The sequence below is a fragment of the Podarcis bocagei genome, assembly GCF_964188305.1.
Source record: "Podarcis bocagei genome assembly, chromosome: 7".
Classification (NCBI taxonomy): domain Eukaryota; kingdom Metazoa; phylum Chordata; class Lepidosauria; order Squamata; family Lacertidae; genus Podarcis; species Podarcis bocagei.
In genome coordinates, this window is record NC_138132.1 from 18492864 (window position 1) to 18514303 (window position 21440).

At 45.4% G+C, this 21440-nt stretch overlaps 1 protein-coding gene and 1 pseudogene across 3 annotated transcripts in view; one reads left to right on the forward strand and one right to left on the reverse strand.

The window, feature by feature from the left end:
• Positions 1 to 21440, reverse strand: part of LOC308592261 (free fatty acid receptor 3 pseudogene) — a 102226-nt pseudogene that overhangs the window by 67853 nt on the left and 12933 nt on the right. Inside the window, exons 1-2 of one of the 2 annotated variants that reach the window (XR_014013318.1) lie at positions 20550 to 20632; positions 17013 to 18536 (exon numbers count right to left, since the gene is read on the reverse strand). The product of XR_014013318.1 is annotated as a free fatty acid receptor 3 pseudogene (transcript). Of the gene's footprint in view, positions 1 to 17012; positions 18537 to 20549; positions 20633 to 21440 lie in introns of those variants that run through there. The other variant, XR_014013317.1, reaches the window with a different exon arrangement.
• On the forward strand, positions 591 to 8004 carry LOC308592265 (tapasin-related protein-like). The gene is made up of 5 exons (XM_081203591.1): positions 591 to 824; positions 1846 to 2184; positions 4190 to 4474; positions 6599 to 6700; positions 7455 to 8004. The coding sequence occupies exons 1-5, from the start codon at positions 755 to 757 to the stop codon at positions 7556 to 7558; spliced, it is 900 nt and encodes a 299-aa protein (XP_081059717.1). The 5' UTR covers positions 591 to 754; the 3' UTR covers positions 7559 to 8004.

Consider the following 21440-nt stretch of genomic DNA (forward strand, 5'->3'; position numbering starts at 1 on the left):
TACAACTCCGATAAGCGAAGCTTTGACAATGGCGACACTTTCCTGTTTCACCTCAGGTGGCAAAGCAAGATGAGTCGCCCCTGCCCACCAGGTTTTAGTGTCTTAAATCTGAACATTTTAAATAAAAATGTAAATAGTGAAAATAGCCTCCACAAATGCATTATATTAGGGGAAATGGCTTGCAGAAAATGTGTACATTGGTCAAATTTTCACATAAAATGTGTTTATTGGGAGAAAGCCTCGCTAAAATGCTAATGGATTTCCACAAATATTTTCTTTATTTGCAAATTGCTGCTAACTGGAGAACTGGGGGAGGGGGGATATGACCTTAGGAGGAATTGAAATTTCAAAATGATTAAATATATAGTTTAAAAATTGCTGCAAACTATAGAGAACTGAATTTTAATTGGGAGGAAAATGAGAAACTGAGAGAATCAAAATTCATAGATCCTTCCACCCCTACTTTCAGGGATGGTTTCTGAAGTTGGTTTGTATAGAACAAGTTATGGGATGAGCTTCTGGTAGGCGAGCCCTGATTCTAAGCAAGCCGTTTTTATAAGAATCCCACAGGGGTTCTCAGCCTTAAGAGAACAGCACAGATGGTCCAAGAATGAGAAGCTTATTTTGCTTCACAGCCTTGACCTGAAAAGGAACTGTTGTGCTTTGTATCATGTGATTCTTCAGTCTCTCTTTGCTTCTCTGAGGGGAGAACCTCTGTCTTTTCTGAACTCCAAAGCTGAGTAGCCACAAAACAATGAAGCTGAAACAGGTTTATCTCCTGCTGGGAATTTCCTTCCTGCTCTGCACCTCAAGCCTTCCCACAGGTGAGTCTGAGGGATGATGGGAAAATCCTATGCCTGCTTTGATGTGGGATATCCCTAAACAGAGGTGCTATAAACTTAGTATTGGGCATGGAAGGAGCCCAAGTCTTTTGAATTGAGTCGCTTGCCTCTGAGAAGGAAGAAATGTCTAGCAGATTTATTGCAAAATGAACAAAACTTGAGATTCCTCAAAAATACATTTTTATTCTTCTGTTGACGACCGTAGCTTAGGAATCCCATACTAGCAAATGAATTTCAATCCAGATTTTGCATTTGCAAGATGAGTTCCACAGGCTTCCCCACTTGCAACCTTTTAGCAAGAATGTTCTTGTTTCCTATGAATATGGTTCTCCAGCTCTGCAGACATGTGTGTATATATGTTATCATTTACTGTAGTTTTCATTGGCTCCTTTCTTTCTTTTTATATATATAATTTTTATTAAATTTTCTGTTTTACAATTTAAAAGACTCATTTTACATCCTTAAGATATACTTAAAATATCAGTGACTTCCCATCTTCTCTTTCCATGGTTCATTTTACATATCATAAATCCCTACATATTTTACAAAAACGATGCCATTCAGTATTCCATTATTGCATCCAGCAAAACTTGTTTACACTGTTGAATTTATGTTAATGCTGCCAGCGTTTTCAGCTGTACACAGTTATTTCCCATATATTCAATAAACGTTTTTCAATCTTCTCTAAACGTATGTTCTTCTAGTTCTCTTATTCTATATGTTAAGTCTGTGAGTTGTGCATATTCTGTCAACTTAAGTTGCCATTCTTCTTTCGTTGGGACTTCGCTCGTTTTCCAATTTTGGTCTAACAAAACATGAGCCGCAGTAGTAGCAAACATAAATAACCTTTTTTGACACCTGGGAATTTCAGTCTGAATTATCCCCAACAGAAAGGACTCGGGGAGGGGGGTTTGGTGGCGGGGAAGTACTTTAAAACATTTTTTTCAATTCATTGCAGATCGTTTCCCAATACTCTTTTACCCTTTCCATTGCCTCCTTTCAGCCTTCGGCATCCATTACTCGGTGGTCCAGTTTCCAGCAGAGGTCACTGCCATCGTGGGAGACAACGTCACCCTGAAATGTGCCTTCTCCATCCAGACTGGGAAGCCCACTTCAGCCAAGGGGGGCATGTCCTGGTTGAAAGGCCCAAGGACAGCAGGATCTGTGGTGGTCCCAGGACCCCGCTTCAGCCTGTCTTATCCAGACACCTTCCTCAGCCCAGGAGAGGGACTGCTGGTCATCACCAACGTCTCCTTGGAGGATGCTGGGAGCTACACTTGCCAAGTGATGGTGTTGGGTGAAGAGGAAATGTGTGGCAATGGGGTCAAGCTCCATGTTTATGGTAAGATAGGCCAGCGATAGGTAGGTAGGTCTGTTGGGCATTGAGCCTCTCTCCTTCAGAAAATGCTCATAGAATCATAGAATAGTAAGGGACGAACCCCCCTGCAATGCAAGAATCTCTGTGTTCCTCTGCATGTCTATACTTCAACCAAGGTTCTTTGGTCAGGGTGTCCGGATGACAGGAATAGCCAGTGCTGCAACCTCTGGATGTTGTTGAGATACAACTTCCATAACCCCTGGCTGTTGCGCATGTTGGCTGGGGACTGGTGGGAGTTGGACTACAGCAACATCCCCTGCTTGAGGGTCTCACAGCACACGATTGTGCTTGCCAAGCTAAATAACACTCATAAAGAATACATGGCCCTCCATAGGGGTACGTAAGCAGTCCCCTCTTCCTGCTGAAACATCATTCCCAATTTTCCATATTTCATGGGGGGGGGGAGCATGAGAGAGAGAGAGAGAGAGAGAGAGAGAGAGAGAGAGAGAGAAGGTATTTAGCATTTGCAGAACCTGAGATATGAGGTCAAATGTGCAGACACAATTCTTCTCACTTTTTTGTGAGAAACCAGCCCTCTCCACTCTGTTCGCTGTTTTAATTTGCCTCTCTCCCCGGGGGGGGGGGGGAATCCTCCAGATGCTCTTGAAACAATTCCTATCTTAATTATATACACATATATGGCTATTTATTTATCAATGAAATAAACAACTATCTGACTTTTAGAAGACATCCGAAGGCAGCCCTGTTTAGGGAAGTTTTTAATGTTTGATTTTTATTGTATTTTTAGTATTCTGTTGGGAGCCACCCAGAGTGGCTGAGGAAACCCAGCCAGATGGGCAGGGAATGAATGAATGAATGAATGAATGAATAAATAAATAAATAAATAAACAAACTGTTATTTTTGTTTAGAACAAAGCTGCATAAAAACACACAGTAAAAACATATTAAAAAGTTTAAAAAGGTAAGGTAAAGGTACCGCTGCCCGTACGGGCCAGTCGTGTCCGACTCTAGGGTTGTGTGCCCATCTCACTTAAGAGGCCGGGGGCCAGCGCTGTCCGGAGACACTTCCGGGTCACGTGGCCAGCGTGACGAAGCTGCTCTGGCGAGCCAGCGCAGCACACAGAAACGCCCTTTACCTTCCCGCTATAAAGCGGTACCTATTTATCTACTTGCACTTAAGAGTACTTTCGAACTGCTAGGTGGGCAGGAGCTGGGACCGAACGACGGGAGCTCACCCCGCCGCAGGGATTCGAACCGCCGACCATGAGATCGGCAAGCCCTAGGCGCTGAGGTTTTACCCACAGCGCCACCCGCGTCCCAAAAAAAGTTAAAACCACACCTCAATTAACCCTTGTAGAAGGATGTATTCTTAGTTGCCTGCATAGGCCTGGAAGAATAGACAAGTTTTCAGCAGACGTTTAAAACTTGGCACAGAAGGCGCCTGCTGAATCCCTGTTGGCAAAGTATCACACTGTACACAGGACTGGGTCTATTTCTTGTTATTATCAAGTGACCCTCGCTAACATGGAGATCAATGAGCGATGCTCCTGCTGATGATCTCAGGGACCGAGCTGGGCTATAAAGGTTCAGGAGATCCCTGAGGAACGCTGGACCTAATTTGTGCAGGCAGGTCTCTGCAAATTAATAACTTCAGCCTGGCTCAATGGTAGATGGGCAGCCAGTGAAGCTGTTTTAACAGTGGTGTGCTGTCTTCCTGGCCACGCACCTCCTTCATCAATCTGGCGACCACATTATAAACAAGGGCTGTGATGAAACAATCATTGTCCTCTTAAAGTTCTCTCTTCCAGCCTTGATGCCACGGAATGCCCTTTGCTGGGCAAAATTCCGAAAATCCTCTTTTTGCAGCTCATTGTTTCTGGGCACGGAGAGGAAGAGTCATCCACTCTCCATGCTGCTGCTTCTGAATACTTGTTGCCAGAAACTGCTGGAGCTGAGAGTGTTCTTGTGCCGCTGGCAACTGCTCTCCTTCTCTCTTTGCCTCCCGCAGCTCGCCCCACCCAGCCGGTCGTTTTCCTGCAACTCCAGACTGAGCCTGAATCCAAATGGACCCTCGTTTGCAGAACGGGAGGCTTCTACCCTGCTCCGGTGCGGCTCACGTGGTATCATTCGGGACTCCAGCTGAATTCCTCCCAGCAGGATTGTACAGATCCCACCGGCTTCTCCCAGGCTTCTAGCTTCTTAGGTTTGCCTGATCCTCACCAGAGGGCGAGCTACACTTGCAGCGTGGAGCACCCATCGGTGTCCGAGCCAATAAGCGTTCAGTACTCTTATGGTGAGTGGGTAAGGAGCAGCCAGAATTGCTCAGAGCACTTCTGCCTCCTTGTGGTCATTTGAGGATGTACGGAGGATGTGGTCGTTTGAGGATGTACGGAAGGTTCGGAGCTCACTCGCGTTGGAGAATAGGATACAGTATTAGGGACTGTGGTTCTTCTCAAGCAGTTACACCAGTGCCAGATTTATGTATAAGCTAAACAAGCTATAAACAAGCTATAGCTTAGGGCCCCACTCTCTTGGGGGCCCCACAAAATTTAAAGGGGAAAAATGTGGATGTACATTTCCAAAATATAAGATAAAAAAACAAATAAAATAAAACCTACATACAGCAACAGTGTTTTGTAGGCTCCTATGATGTAAGTAATTGGCCCCCGCCTGCTAGCCTGCTCCCTAAAATATCACTGGTTTGCTCATTTCTATGTATAGGGTGCCTACATTCTGCATGGACTGTTATGTGCCAATGTCTTTAGATACCTATTAGGTCCATAAATTACCATATAGCATCTATTCAACACAAAAAGTCAGCGACCATTTGTTGTTGACAAAGGACAGCCAGACATATAAAGGGCCCCATTACCTTCAGTAGCTTCGGGCCTCATCAAACCTAAATCTGGCCCTGAGTTACACCCAGGGCTAATTTTCTAGAAAAAGAGAATCCAGGGCTCACCATGAACTTCTCCCTCGTTCTCTTAGAATGGCAATGGCGCCCACCTGAGAGGGGCCGCAGCTGAGCTCCTGTGAGCTGTGACTGAAGAAAAGCTCCGGTTACCCCTGATTAAAATAAGCTTGCAAAAGCTCTAACTCATGTTCTCCACAAAAAAAGTTTTTTTTTTTAATAGTTCCAGTTCTGAAAACTGTTTTTATTAGCAAACTGTATTTGGTGCAATAGTCTTAAAATCCATCACCACAGCACTTTTTAAAGATCAAATTAATAAATAAAATGTTTAAAAGAAAGAATACATGCGGCAATGAAAACAGGAGGAATAATGACACATGTGCCAGCTCATCTGGCAAACTCACTTGTCCAGAAGTTAACACTAGCATAAAAGTGCCAAGAATCAGAATCCTCGACTTTATCGTCAAGGATGAGTTGGCAACCTCAAACTCAAGGGCCAGATTCAGCCCTTCAGCCCTATCTGGAACTCAGGGCACACTCCTTTTCACTAGTCCTGCTTTGTGAATCGCCTGAAGTGATTTTGCCAGGCTTGAACTGGCATAATGCTGTTCGCTGGCCTGGGTGGTGTGTGCTGGTATGTGTGTAAACATGGTATAAAAGAAAGTGTCCTACCTTTTACTCCACTCATGTTTGCCCCTGGCTCCGCCCACCACTAGCATGTGGCGCCGAGAAGGTTGCCTATGAGGCATTGTGGCCCTTGAGAAGTTCCCTGACTCTGTTATGGACTATTACAGGGATTTTCATTGTACCATTATTTGGTAACTGCTTCTCCCTGTGATGCATCACTTTATCATTAATTTGCCTTCCTTTGGGGAAAGAGGCATTTAAAGTTGCAACTCCAAATTGCTTTCCACTGAGAGGTCCACCAGAATCAACAGGAACACACTCCCGTTGTCTGTTGTTGTTTAGTCATTTAGTCGTGTCCGACTCTTCGTGACCCCATGGACCAGAGCACCCCAGGCACTCCTGTCTTCCACTGCCTCCCGCAGTTTGGTCAAACTCACATTGGTAGCTTCGAAGACACTCTCCAACCATCTCGTCCTCTGTCGTCCCCTTCTCCTTGTGCCCTCCATCTTTCCCAACATCAGAGTCTTTTCCAGGGAGTCTTCTCTTCTCATGAGGTGGCCAAAGTATTGGAGTCTCAGCTTCAGGATCTGTCCTTCCAGTGAGCACTCAGGGCTGATTTCCTTCAGAATGGATAGGTTTGATCTTCTCGCAGTCCATGGGACTCTCAAGAGTCTCCTCCAGCACCGTAATTCAAAAGCATCAATTCTTCGGCTATCAGTCTTCTTTATGGTCCAGCTCTCACTTCCATACATCACTACTGGGAAAACCATAGCTTTAACTATATGGACCTTTGTTGCTTTCCATTATTTAGAGGCAAATCCTACATCCAGAACCCACAAATAGTTTCTACTCTAACCAATCATACTCTCCTCCTTCCAGAACCACAGAGCCGGTTCTCTTCCCCTCCCTTGGTGATTGAAGTTCTGAACCTGCTGAAGATTGGGGTAATCTTTGGCATCACCATTGCCCTTCTTGCACTAGGTACATGACAACCCTCTCCTTTCTTGCCTCAGATCTCCCAGCATGCACTCAGCTTAAGTCTATCTGGTGATTTGGTTTTCCTTTGACAGTATGACTGCTGTCCTTGTCGGGTTTTCTTCTTTATTTCCCTGAGTATACTGCATTGACACAATTTTCTCCAGCTGTGATTCCTTCTACCTTCCTGATTAGTTCTGGTGGGCAGTCCTGCTCCATCAGGGATCACACACAATAAACAGAATGAGGCAGGTGCAACACCTCTAGGGGGCTGGGGTGTCAATATTGAGGGGACCCAGCATGCAGCTCACACATATGCTGTTACATGTGACACACATTGAGCATTGCAGCTTCAGTACCCAGCTTCTCCTCCGAAGGATACGACATCATGACATATGTTACGTGCATGATGTCACATACATGCAACACACATAACGTCATGCATGTTCAATGCACGACAAGCCTCCTCAGCCTTGGGGGCAACCTGGTACCTCTGGAATGAGGTCACAGATACATAGCTAGACTTGAGGACGTCACTAGGGCAAGTGAAGGCAACTGAGAAGTGAGGGGGTCATAATTCACTAGCAAACCTTTTACAGCACATGCATGGAGGGAAATTGGCAAGGAGGGGAGATGGCTTTCAGCAATGCCCACATAGTTTGCAGAAAGCATTTTTTTCTTGGTGCTTTTGGCTCAGTTCTAAAGCACATATGGGTACTTGCTCCCTTGACCATATATTGTCTTTGTTTCTCTTCCACAGGGTGCATAGATTGTTGCAAAAAGCATTCGAGAAGATCTCCGGTAGGTCAGGCTACAGAACGGCAACATCAGGTCCTAGGATCTGACATCAAGGGGTACTTCTAAGGGCAGATGCAGATATAGGTTTTTATAGAAGAATCAGGCCAGTTTGGAAGGACCTCCTCGGCATTCCAGATAAGCATTCCTATTCATTTCCAGGGCTGAAGTCAGGTGTGGATGAGAGATTTATCACTCTGCATATTTGTAGCAAAATCCAGCTGTGGACAGCACCTATTGGCTAGTGCCGGTCATGTTGCCAAGGCACTTCTCCGTGTACCTGCTGTGTTTACAATGTTTTCATTTAAACATATAGGAACTGGTGAATATATAGGTGGTGATTTATTTATTTTTTTAAAAAAGCAGACTGTCCAATTGCAGCATGGGTGGAAGGCATGGATGGAAGGCAAGGGTGGAAGAGTTCAACTCACCAGAATGTAAATTGTGAAACTGCAAATTAGCTATGTGTCTTCACATGCAGATGAATAAATCTCTGGTTTCTCTTTCAAATATGACTTCTGGTTTCATCCAGTTTTATGCTTCCTTCACCCAATTTTGTTCTCATGAGGACTTTAAGAAAACAAATTCCCAAGCTGATGTGGAAAGGTGTAGAAGTGACTTTAAGACTAGGAAAATAACAACTTGAGGGAGCTGAAATTGCCACATCAGTCCATCTCTATCTAAAGGAGTCTTTCCCTACCTTAGAGACAGTAGAAATTAATGAAGGATATTCAAAACAATATAGAGCAGAATAATATGGATCCAGCTCCATCAAAACACATAAACTTTATTAGGATGTGGTTGTTTGCCTTTCCTGGGAACTAGATTATATTTACACAATCCGTTTTGGACACTTGCTTTGGAGGGGGTGGGAAATCACGTTCAGAGATGCAGCGCTGAATCGCTCAACCTGACATTGAATCCAAAAGAGGTACAATCATTTTCCAGAGAAGTCGATGTTTAGCTCTGGTTTCATTAATGAGCTGCTAGAGAAACAAATAGTCTGCTTAACAAGAAACCTTCAGGAATTGCGATCGCTTTAGATGCAAAGAACCTGTGACCCAAGTTTAATTGCGCATGTTACTCATGCTCTGCGTCTTCCAGCAGTCCTTCTCTGGGAACCGCTTTCTCTTCTACTGTAATACACAAGTCCCCACCACCACCACCCATATAGTTCTCAAGAGTGATGGGACACCATCCATTGCTCCCAGGGGGACTAGTTAAATTGCCATCAAATTGTGCAGTAGCAAGCAGCTCTGTCCATTAGTTGCTCAGGGCTGTGAGTGACTAATGGACCATTTTTTAAAAAAATCTGAAAGAACAGAAATCTCTTTTAGTGGAAGAAAGGAGCAGAGGAAAAGATGCAGTCCTGAAACTACTTTGTACACTCTAAAAATAATAATAGCATAAGCCCCATTTGCACTATTAAAGGTAAAGGTAAAGGTTAGATCCAGTTAGATCCAGTCGCGGAGGACTCTAGGATTGTGCGCTCATCTCACTCTATTGGCCAAGGGAGCAAGCATTTGTCCGCAGACAGCTTCCGGGTCATGTGGCCAGCATGACTAAGCCGCTTCTGGCGAACCAGAGCAGCGCACGGAAACGCCGTTTACCTTCTCGCCGGAGTGGTACCTATTTATCTACTTGAACTTTGACGTGCTTTCGAACTGCTAGGTTGGCAGGAGCTGGGACCGAACAACAGGAGCTCACCCCATCGCGGGGATTCGAACCACCGACCTTCTGATTGGCAAGCCCTAGGCTCTGTGGTTTAGGCCACAGTGCCACCCACATCCCATTTGCACTATTACACCTCTTTAAACAGTCATGGCTTCTCCCCGAAAATCCTGTGAACTGTAGTTTAAGACTGAGAGTTCTTGAGAGACATCTGTTCCCTCACTTAGCTACTTTAACAGTGGATCTTCCAAAGAAAACTGCACTGTGTGAAACTGCTAAGTTCCAAACGATCAGAAAATTAAATTAATCACATGTGGCTTGATTTGAGATTGCGAGTTTATCTCTTATGTTAGAGCCAGTGCCAGGATGTTTGCATTATCATCCACACTGCCTAGTATTTGACAACGTGGGCTTGACTCCACAAACGTTTGTGCCATAATAAATAAGTCAGTGAATAAATAATGTGCCACAAGTCTCTCCGGGTGGAATCCAAACATTAGTCATTTGCAGAATAATTTATGGACATGACTAGGTTCAGTCATTTCAATGGGTTTACTTTAGTGAAACAGAGTTGGATGCAACCTTTTGCTGTTGGGATTCCCTTGTTAAGGTTCACTGCAACATCTTTCCAATAATAATAATAATAATAATAATAATAATAATAATAATAATAATAATAATAATAATAATAATAATAATAATAATTTATTATTTATACCCCGCCCATCTGGCTGGGCCTCCCCAGCCACTCTGGGCGGCTTCCATAAAAACCAAAAATACAGTAAAATATCACATGTTAAAAACTTCCCTGAACAGGGCTGCCTTAAGATAATTATCCCAGTCCTTCATGTATTTCATTATCCTCTGGCTTCACTCTTCACTATTCCCACCCCAAAACATGATTATGTCTTCTAATTTAGGATTATTATTCATGCATCTGATGATATTGAACCTTGTGCCATAATACAGCTGTCACAGTTCAAGCCTAACCATGCCTACTCAGAAGTAAGTCCTGTTGAATACAGTGGTGCTTCCTCCCAGGTAACTGGGGTTAGGGCTGCTACCTTCATGATTAGGATGCCTTATTTAAAGTCTCCCTTATTTTGCTGCGGACCAAAATTGGCCACCCCTTTGAAAAGTAATTTTGTGTTTTCATTCTTTCCCCAGTATTGCTGCTTGACTCCAAGTAATGCTGCTTGACTCCAACTTCCATTGGCTAGCTCTGAGAGGGGAAGAGGGATGATGGGAGTTGTAGTCCAACTACATCCAGAGTGCCACAGGTCCTCAATTGCTGTTTAAAACATCCCTCTTGTCATTTCCTTCCAGGATGATTTGCCCATCCCTCATCTTATTAATAGGAGGAAAGGACATTCCTGGAAGTTTTCACATTCCCATATTTTTCCCACCCTCGCTGCTTTCCCTCCTTTCATCAGAGTTCTTCTTCAATCAGCAATTGCTGCCCTGACCACCAGAGCTAAAAATATTCTTATCCAGCCCAGGGTCCTGCTTAACATCTCTCCTCCTGACAGCTGTTGGGAATGTGGCAGAGCATGCAAACTAGCCAGCCTAAGTGGGTTTCCTCTTTCATGTTTATTCTTAAGGGTAGGTGCCATGGCTGTCCAGATGTTACAACATCTGGTGGACCACAGGTTCACCAGCCCTGGTTTATGCCAGACTCTTCTGTACATTACACAAGCAACCTTGCAATGAAGGACCTGATGAGAGTCACTGTTACAATGGATGAAATTATGCTCCAAGCTTAGGACGGATGTGAGGTTCCTCAAGTTTTTTTGAGTTCCCTGGCTTGGAAAAATGAATCTTGATAGTTTATGGTGGTTGCCTAATCCCAGAGTCAAACATTACGGCTCCCAAATGCTGGACAAACCAATGATATTTTAATAAACTCTAATGTGATGCAACCAACTTTACCAGGCAATTATAGGAGTCTCGAGGAGAGAGGATGGTGGCTTTTGTATAAAATGTCAAGCAAAGGTATTGGGGGGGGGGGACCTTTTCAGCCCAAGGGGCCAAATTCCCTCTTGGGGTCTGCATCCCAGCTGTGGGTGTGGTCAGAAGCAAAAGTGGCTAGATATGACTCTACATTTCCAACCACACAAAAGCCACAAGTTACGGTAAAGGTAAAGGGACCCCTGACCATTAGGTCCAGTCATGGCTGGCTCTGGGGTTGCGGCGCTCATCTCATTTTATTGGCCAAGGGAGCCGGCGTACAGCTTCTGGGTCACATGGCCAGCATGACTAAGTCGCTTCTGGTGAACCAGAGAGGTGCATGGAAATGCCGTTTACCTTCCCACCAGAGTGGTACCTATTTATCTACTTGCACTTTGACATGGTTTCGAACTGCTAGGTTGGCAGGAACAGGGACCAAGCAACGGGAGCTCACCCCATTGCGGGGATTCGAACCGCCAACCTTCTGATCAGCAAGTCCTAGGCTCTGTGGTTTAACCCACAGCGCCACCCGTGTCCCTACAAGTTACTGTGCACACACACAAATTCCATCCAGGCAAGTGAGGGGCATTATCACAGTTCAATGACATGCTGTAGCCAGACAAAAACATTCAAGGATGGTGTGAAGCAGGGCTGGTGAAGGGGTTGACCTAGAGAGGAGGCATGGCCTAGGGAGAGTTCTGAGGGCCAGAAAGAGAGGCGTGGAGGGCCACAGCCTCCAGGCCTCCACCTCTGTTTCAAAGTGCAAAGTGTAGCACCAAGTATCCCTAACTGTGATCCCTCCTCATGTCTATCTGTGTTGCAGATGTGGGCAGCTGGCTCCCTCTCCATCCCTGGGGTGCCTATGCCTTTTTCTATTCCCAGAGAGAACAATACAGCCTTTATCACATTACCATCTCATCTAAGAGCTACAAGTGCTTTGCAAACATCAGCTAATTGCATTTTCTTAACCTCCCCCTGGAGGTTGCGACAGCTGAATTGTGTGTGTACAATGGGAGAGAGGCTCAGGAAGGGAGGAGAGATAAAGGAAATCAATGAACCTAGAAATCATCCCTCTTCTCGCTTCACCCACCCTTGTTCCATCCTTCACCTTTGGTCACTTCTATCGGTTTCCAGGTGTAAAGGAAGACAGCCAGGAGGATCAGGCCACAAGCTTCCCCCCCCCCCTTGCCCTGGTTCCAGCCGGTTCCATCCAAACAGACTGCCTTAAATGCAATTTAAAGAAACAAATTTAAAAAGAGGAAATACCACCACCCCCATATTCACCCTCTGATGTGCTTATGCATCACTCCCTGAGCCACTCTGCATCACCATGAAAGGGTTATGATCTCTAGGATAATAAACATTTGGCTTCCAAAGGCTGTTTTCCAAAGGTCTCTCTGTGTGTCAACCTCTTTAGTCTGTCACCTCTATCCTGGCTCAGCGGTGCCTGTCAAATCACTACAGTGGTACCTTGGTTCTCAAACGCCTTGGCACTCAAACAACTTGGAACCCAAACACTGCAAACCGGGGAGTAAGTGTTCCGGTTTGCAAACTTTTTTGGGAAGCCGAACCTCCTCCATTTTGAGTGTTATGCTTCCGATTTGAGTGCCACACTTCTGTTTTGAGTGTTACGTTGAGGTCTGTTTTTTGCTATTTATTTTGTTTTTGTTTTTGTTTTATTATTTATTATTATTATTATATTATTAGTTTTGTTTTTGCAACCCTTTTTGTTTTGTTTTTGTGACTGTGTGGAACCCAGCTCAGCTACTGATTGATTGATTGTGTGACTGCAGTACATTGTTTATTGCTTTCATTTTATGGATCAATGGTCTCGTTAGATAGTAAAATTCATGTTAAATTGCTCTTTTAGGGGTTGTTTTTAAAAGTCTGGAACGGATTAATCCATTTTGCATTACTTTCTGTGGGAAAGTGCACCTTGGTTTTGGAACGCTTTGGTTTTGGAATGGACTTCCAGAACAGATTAAGTTTGAGAACCAAAGGTACCACTGTAATTAGGTACAGTACTTTGAACTTCAGGGGAAGCAGAGATATATCCCCGTGAACTAAATCTCTCCAAGCCTGACCCAGCCCTTACAGCTCATCAGTCTGGCTGAATTAATTATACTGTTAAGAGGGAGAGAGACCACTCATCCTCTGGTTTGCTATGGCAGGTTTGCCACTGCTGTTTGTGCTGCAAGTTCAGATTCAGATTGATGAGCTGAAGCAGGGCTTTCTTGGTGGTGTCCTCCAATCTGTAGAACACCTTCCTGAAGGATATAGTTAACCCCATCAGTTCTGGCTTTTAAGGAGGCCTTGAAAAAAAAATGGCTTTGAGCTGGGATGTTTTTGAGGTCATTATTTGTTTATTTTATAAAGGAGACCCACATTATTACAATAAAAAGTAACGCTCTTAAGCACAAACACAGCAAATACAGGTTCCCTTATGGGACAATGGTTGGTGGACCTCCAGCATTTGCAACCTGAGGCAACTGCCTCACTCTGCCTAATGGTAGAGCAGTCCTGTTCTTTATCCATCTTTTACCCCTGGTCCTCACCATGGCTTATGTGAACCTAGCACAGTAGCTTAGCAATGGTTGAGTAACTATTAACCAAGGGTTGTATTTGGTTCATAAAGTTCCTTTTACATGTAAACCTGGCCGTTTCACTGAACAACGGTTAAGGAGCTATCACTGCCCCCAAAACAACAGAGCCATGAGTGAGAAGCAGCAAAAGTTTCAAAAAGCTCTCAAAGCTTGCTGGTCATGTTTGTTTTTTTTATAATAATCCATGTCTGCTTTAGCTATGGTTTATTAATTATGGTTAACATTAACCATCAGTCCTTGTGGGATGTAATCCACTGGGAGCAGTCAAATACAACATTCTTTGTTTTCCTAGAGAAGACATGCGGGGGAATGTTTGGTCCAGCCAGTCGAAAACTTCCTATTTCTTGCTGACTGGAGCATCCTTCCTTTGCATGTGACTAGATGTGGGCGTGACCTTACCTGTCCAGGTAACAAAAGGACAAGGCATGCTACCACTCTCTCTTTTCCATCTTCCTTTCGCCAGTCTGCAGTCACTGGAATTAACTCCCCCCCAATATGGGGTAGATCCACATGTACATATTTGTAACTAAGTCTGTCTTCAGGGATCCAACTGTGAACTGAATGTGAGTAAACTTCTTTTAGTGACTTTAAATAAGATTGTCATGTCTTTATTCTTTTAAGAGGGATAAAAGGGAACTTATCAGGAACATACAATTCAATACTGAATTGTATGATAGTGAGAGGCTTACACAAGCCTGCAACCAGCTATCTGCTGCATGTTAGAAGGGGAAAGTAAACTCTGCTAATTAAAGGGACTTGCTAGCACAAGTTAGGAAGGATATTAATAAACAATATATCCTCTCCTGCCACCCTGAGCATTCCCACACTCCTTAGCAACTCCTGCTTGTGTTACACAGGTTCACTGCATCTTGCCACTTCAAATTACCTGCATTCAGTAAAAAGGATGGGCTTCCTCACATGTGCTCTGGGAGGTGTTAACAGGCCACATTGGGACCATCATGGCTGCCCAAACGGCCTCTTAGATTTCTCACACATATTGAGAGCAGCTTCAAACATGACAAAAAAAGGGGGGAAGTGCCAAGGCATGAACCGTAGAGTCTTATTTCCTCTTTTGGCACTGCTGGGTTAACATCCAAAGTAGGCAATATGCACTCAGGTCCTCCCATCCTCCTTGGGGAGATGTGCACCCTCCTTATTTTGTGAAGTCACTTTTGATGGGATCTGGCCCCCCACCCATCCAACACGACCACACACAAACATGGAACATGATTCTCTACAGTTTTAACACTTGGTGTTATTTGTGGCAGCGAACAGAGTCCTTGATTCTTCAGAAAATCCTTTTCCAGCAATGAGTCAGAGTGCCGAAAAGCACATATATGCCCCCTTTCCAGCAGAGCATGGAAAATAGAAGGAGCTCAGTGTCACATCATCCCTTTTCTGGAAATAGTTGGAGAGTAAGAGTCTCTGCTAGGCATCACCAAGCACCTCACCCTGCTGTGAACCATCTCCACAATGCCGCTAGGAACATGTGGAGCAGCATCCAGGATATCAGGAGCCATGGGAACATTTAAAGAAAACAATACCCGACCTGAAGGATTTGGAGCAAATGATTCAGCAGAGGAAACACAGCCCAGAATAACTAAGGAGATAGTACAAGAATACTTGGCTAGTTTAGATGTATTCAAGTCTCCAGAGCCAGATGAACTGCATCCAAGAGTATTAAAAGAACTGGCAGATGTGATCTCAGAACCACTGGCAGTCATCTTTGAGAATTCCTGGAGAACAGGCGAAGTCCCGGCAGACTGGAGGAGGGCAAATGTTGTCCCTATTTTCAAAAAGGGGAAAAGAGAGGACCCAAATAATTACCGCCCAGTCAGTCTGACATCAATACCAGGGAAGATTCTGGAGCAGATCATTAAGCAAACAGTCTGTGAGCACCTAGAAAGGAATGCTGTGATCACCAATAGTCAGCATGGATTTCTAAAAAATAAGTCATGTCAGACTAACCTGATCTCGTTTTTTGACAGAATTACAAGCCTGGTAGATGAAGGGAACGCAGTGGATGTAGCCTACCTTAATTTCAGCAAGGCATTCAACAAGGTGCCCCATGATATTCTTGTAAAGAAGCTGGTAAAATGCGGTCTTGACTATGCTACCACTCAGTGGATTTGTAACTGGCTGACTGACCAAACCCAAAGGCTGCTCATCAATGGTTCCTCTTCATCCTGGAGAAGAGTGACTAGTGGGGTGCCACAGGGTTCTGTCTTGGGCCCGGTCTTATTCAACATCTTTAACAACGACTTGGATGATGGACTCAAGGGCATCCTGATCAAATTTGCAGATGACACCAAACTGGGAGGGGTGGCTAACACCCCAGAGGACAGGATCACACTTCAAAACGACCTTGACAGATTAGAGAACTGGGCCAAAACAAACAAGATGAACTTTAACAGGGAGAAATGTAAAGTATTGCACTTGGGCAAAAAAAATGAGAGGCACAAATACAAGATGGGTGACACCTGGCTTGAGAGCAATACATGTGAAAAGGATCTAGGAGTCTTGGTTGACCACAAACTTGACATGAGCCAACAGTGTGACGCGGCAGCTAAAAAAGCCAATGCAATTCTGGGCTGCATCAATAGGAGTATAGCATCTAGATCAAGGGAAGTAATAGTGCCACTGTATTCTGCTCTGGTCAGACCTCACCTGGAGTACTGTGTCCAGTTCTGGACACCACAGTTCAAGAAGGACACTGACAAACTGGAACATGTCCAGAGGAGGGCAACCAAAATGGTCAAAGGCCTGGAAACGATGCCTTATGAGGAACGGCTAAGGGAGCTGGGCATGTTTAGCCTGGAGAAGAGGAGGTTAAGGGGTGATATGATAGCCATGTTCAAATATATAAAAGGATGTCATATAGAGGAGGGAGAAAGGTTGTTTTCTGCTGCTCCAGAGAAGTGGACACGGAGCAATGGATCCAAACTACAAGAAAGAAGATTCCACCTAAACATTAGGAAGAACTTCCTGACAGCAAGAGCTGTTCGACAGTGGAATTTGCTGCCAAGGGGTGTGGTGGAGTCTCCTTCTTTGGAGGTCTTTAAGCAGAGGCTTGACAACCATATGTCAGGAGTGCTCTGATGGTGTTTCCTGCTTGGCAGGGGGTTGGACTCGATGGCCCTTGTGGTCTATTCCAACTCTATGATTCTATGATTCTATGATTTCTCATGGCTCCTGATTTATTTGTCTCCTCCATAACTATCAGAGCAGTGCCTAGGGCAGGCATAGGTGAACTCGGCCCTCCAGATGTTTTGGGACTGCAGCTCCCACCATCCCTAGCTAACAGGACCAGAAGGGACAGCCCCATGGAGAAGGGACAGCCCCATGCCTTATGGAGCTCATGACAGTGGTGCCTAGTCAGAATGAGCTTGCATCCTACATGCACTCACCAAATTAAACTTATTTTCTTCAAAACATATTCAAAATAAAACTGGAGGGAAGTGGCTCTCACCCATCATTACTTCTAGCCTTCAAGAACCAAGAGGGGAGAGGCTTAATTGGTAGAGCATTAAAACCTTTAATCTCGGGGTTGTGGGTTCGAGCCCCATGTTGGGCAAAAGATTCCTGCATTGCAAGGGGTTAGACTAGATGTCCAACTCTACAATTCCACGATTCCTCAACCCAGCGTGGAAAAGGACTTATGGAGCTTCTCTGGGCACAGTCCAGCTAGCCTCAGAGGTGCAGAAACTGCAGAGGTGCATGATACTGAGATTTCAGTTTCGGGGGCCTGGAGCCATTTCTGTCAGACTTAAATCAAATGTTGTAGTATCTGCTTGGCCCACAAAGAAAGTCTCAGTCTCTGGTCATGTCCATAGATGTAGATGGTCATAACCTGGAACAGCAAACTGCCTCCTGGGGGCCTGCTCTCCCCAGTTTTTCACTCTCTCTATAGAACACCTTGCGGATCACTGAAGGCAAGGCACAGACCCTCTGTACTCGGGTCAGGAAGCCCCAGCATGAACGTTGCACTGCAGAGGAAGAAAAGTAGAAGATGACTGGATCCAAGCTGGCATTGAAGGTGCTGAGGAGCAAGGCCTCATCCCTCCACCGTGGATCTTCCCATTGGATGAAGCCCACCACGTGGGAGATGTTGTAAGGCGAGAAGCAGACGATGAAGACGGCTAACGTGGCCGACACCAGCCCCACGGCTCGCTGCTTTTTGCTCCTGCGGATGTGCGGCGAGGAGATCACGATCCTCATGAAGCCGAAGTAGCAGAAGCAAGTGAGCAAGGACGGGACCAGGAAAAGGACGATGCCAAGCTCCAGGCGGACGGGGAGCAGGATGGCGAGCTGGACATCTGTGAAGTTCTTATAGCAGTTCTTATGGGAGCCGTTGTCTGGCTCTGTGTTGTTGTATGGCGGAAGCTCGGTGATGTACACAATGCTGCAATGGGCAAAGGAGCAGGCCCAGAGGCCTAGGCTGGCCACAGCCGCGTAGGCCGAATGGCGCCTCAGCTTGTAGTGGATGGGGTAGGCCACGCCCAGGTAGCGCTCCACGCTCACCGCCGTGAGGAAGAGGGTGCTGGAGTAGATGGTGCTGAAGTAGAAGAGGCCGCTGAGGGGACATAGGGGAGCGGGGAGAGGCCACTGCCCGGCAACCGCCTCTGCCACCTTGAAGGGCAGGAAAGCCAGGAAGCAGAGGTCAGAAACAGTGAGGTTGAGGAGAAGGACACAGTTGGGTGTGGCCTTGGTCTTCAGCTTCTTGATGAGGGCATACAGGGCCAGAAGGTTGGTGGGAAAGCCCGTCAGGATGGTGAGCAGGTAGATGGAGAGGTAAACACCAGAAGGCATGCCAGATGCTTTTTCACCTGTGTGGGGAGATAAGGTGTGTGAGAGAAGCCGTTTGTGAGGAGAATGAAAGAGGAGGGAAAATAAATCTGATGCTGAGCGGTTGCCCTCAGACATTTCCTTTTTAAAAATGTTGTGGAAGTTCACCAGCATTTTAGTGCAAATTCCTAATATGCACATATATAGATAACTATGGCACATTTTTGCAAAGCAGCTGTCCTTTCCATAATGGGTTTTGGTCTGCTGTTTTCACTAATGGGTGCATTCTTATGCACACCTCGCCTGAGTATATGCAGTGCTATTTTTCTAGAAAAAGAGGTGCCAGAACTCATCGCGAACACCTCCCTCAGTCTCTTAGAATGACAATGACGCCCACCTGAGAGGTGCCGGAACTGAGTTCCGGTGTGTTCCGGCTTTATACATATGAGTTGGGTAAAGAACAGCATCTCAAAATACAGAGATTGGCAAATTTCAAAGGATGCTGTGTTTGCTCAGGTATTATTTCAGAAAGTGCAAATTATGTAGGTTTGCCTTTAAATGAGAACTGGATTTATTCTCACTCACTCACTCACTCTCTCTCTCACACACACACTGAGAGGTTGTGGATAAGACCTGCGATGTATCTGAAGGTTGCTGAGACAAGATGGCAACCAGAGCATCTGCTTCTCTGTTTGCTTCGCAAACCATTTTTAATCCACCCTCTGAATTTACCCCCCCCCCCCACAGCGGTCCTGTGTAGGGCAGACAAGATGTAATCCAGCCAGGGACTGGAAATCAGCCAAGAAGAGGTGAAGAAAGTTTATTTATTTTTTATTTGCTTTGCAATACATGTGAACCAGGGAGAAATTGAGAGGGCAGCCAATCAAACCCAGCATTTATTTGTCAGCCTTGGTAGGTCTGGAGCCAATCTTTCTGTGCCAGCCTATTCCAATCTCCTGGTTCAGGAGTTTTCTGCTGTGAATAACACATGCCTGGTTTATTCTCTGTCTTTAAGGTCCCCATCTGCACCATGCATTTAAGGCAGTATCATACCATTTTAAACAGACGTAGCTTCCCTCAAAGGGTGCTGAGAGCTGTAGGAGACCCCTATCAGAGGGCTACAGTTCTCAAAGTTCCATTTTTTACATTACTCTGGGAATTGTCACTCTCTGAGGGCAATAGGGGTCTGCAGACAACACTCAGCATCCCTAATCCACTACATTCCCAGGATTTGGGGGGGGGGAGGGCAGGGAGTCTTGACTGTTTAAATTGTTATCAATGTGTCTGTGGTGCAGAGTGCCTTCAGCTTCTGCTTGTGGCCCACCCCTGTCTGAACAGGGATAGCCTACCTTCTGTTGTCTGTGCTCTGGTAACCTAAAGGTTTGTTGTTGTTTAGTCGTTTAGTCGTGTCCGACTCTTTGTGACCCCATGGACCAGAGCACGCCAGGCACTCCTGTCTTCCACTGCCTCCCGCAGCTTGGTCAAACTTCTGCTGCCCCTGTGGATCCTGCAGTCACCTCACCTTGCCTTGTGGATGTGCCAGCCCTGTGTGTAAGAAGGGATAGCTTCTTACAGCTTAGCATGGAGCCACAGATGCCACTGCTTCAGTGCTGGATTTACGTGTAAGCTAAACAAACTATAGCTTTGGGCTCCACTCTGTCTCGGGCCCCCCCCAAAAAAATGTAAAGGTGAAATAAAACTGGATGTACATTTCCAAAATGTAAGATTAAAATAAAACCTACATACAGCAACCGTGTTTTGTGTTGTGTAGGCTCCTATGATGTAAGTAATGGGCCCCCAATCATTTTAAGTTAGAGCTTAATAATTATTTCACTATTAATACACTTCTTCTTAATGGTATTTCACTATTAATATACTTCTTAATTGTATTTCGGTTCAACAATTACTTTGATAAAATACATATTTTGTGATGTGCAAATGGCTTTAGATACCTATTAGGTCCATAAATTACCATATAGCATATATTCAACACAAAAAATAGCGACAATTTGTTGTTGACAAAGGACAGCTGGACATATAAAGGGCCCCATTACCTTCAGTAGATTAGGGCCTCATCAAACCGAAAACCAGGCGTGGTCAGCTTCCTGTGTTCCTAAACGATAATTTGGGGTAAGTGTCACAGGAGAAGACGGTGCATTCCTACAAATGACTGGTAGGAATTCTTTAGCATCACACCCAATTCCCCATCTCTATTAATAGGGTGTTACTTTATTCTTTCTTTCTTTCTTTCTTTCTCTCTCTCTCTCTCTCTCTCTCTGTGCCAACTGCAAGAATCAGCTCATTCCGGAGTTGGCTTTGATCTACAACAATCTCTTCCAGCCTGGCAGCATCCCCAGAAAAGGTCAACAGGCACTTTTGGTTTACAAAGCCTGCAGCCATGTGTTTGGACAGAGTGATATGGGCACTGGTCCAGCGCCAGCCTGCTGGCATAAACCATCCTGGCACACTTGGCACCATGCCCTGGGCAATCATTGGCTCCCCCCCTTCCCATCTTCTTTTTGCCCCTCCTGGCAGTCTGTGCTGGCGAAAGGTCCATTTCTAAGAAGGATCAAGGCCATGAGGTAAAGGGAAAAACAGGAGGAGGAGGAGTAATAATAACAATTTTATTATTTATACCCCACCCACCTGGGTAGGCCTCAGCCTGGCAAATACTATTCCCCATGGACAGGGGCGCTGACTTGGGCCCCACACTGTGGGCGCCCAATGCCCACTGTGGGTGTCATGATGGCACAGTGAGCGGCCTCCAGTGCCTCGGTGATGACAACAGGATGGTGCCTGTGCTTCCGTGGAGGTGGCTGACATTGTTTTCGGAGGTGGACATGCAGTGGTGGCAGTGGGGGGCATGTGGTGGTGGCTGCAGCATGTGGAGTGAAGGCAGCACTTGGCCTCAGAGGGCCTTCGGAGGCTGAAGTTGTCTCATGACA

Bases quoted from the DNA above. Each gene is read 5' to 3' on its own strand.
- LOC308592265 (XM_081203591.1), top strand. From the start codon at position 755: ATGAAGCTGAAACAGGTTTATCTCCTGCTGGGAATTTCCTTCCTGCTC. The intron at 2,185-4,189 runs GTAAGATAGGCC...TGCCTCCCGCAG, and splicing joins GGTCAAGCTCCATGTTTATG to CTCGCCCCACCCAGCCGGTC. The intron at 6,701-7,454 runs GTACATGACAAC...TCTCTTCCACAG, and splicing joins CATTGCCCTTCTTGCACTAG to GGTGCATAGATTGTTGCAAA.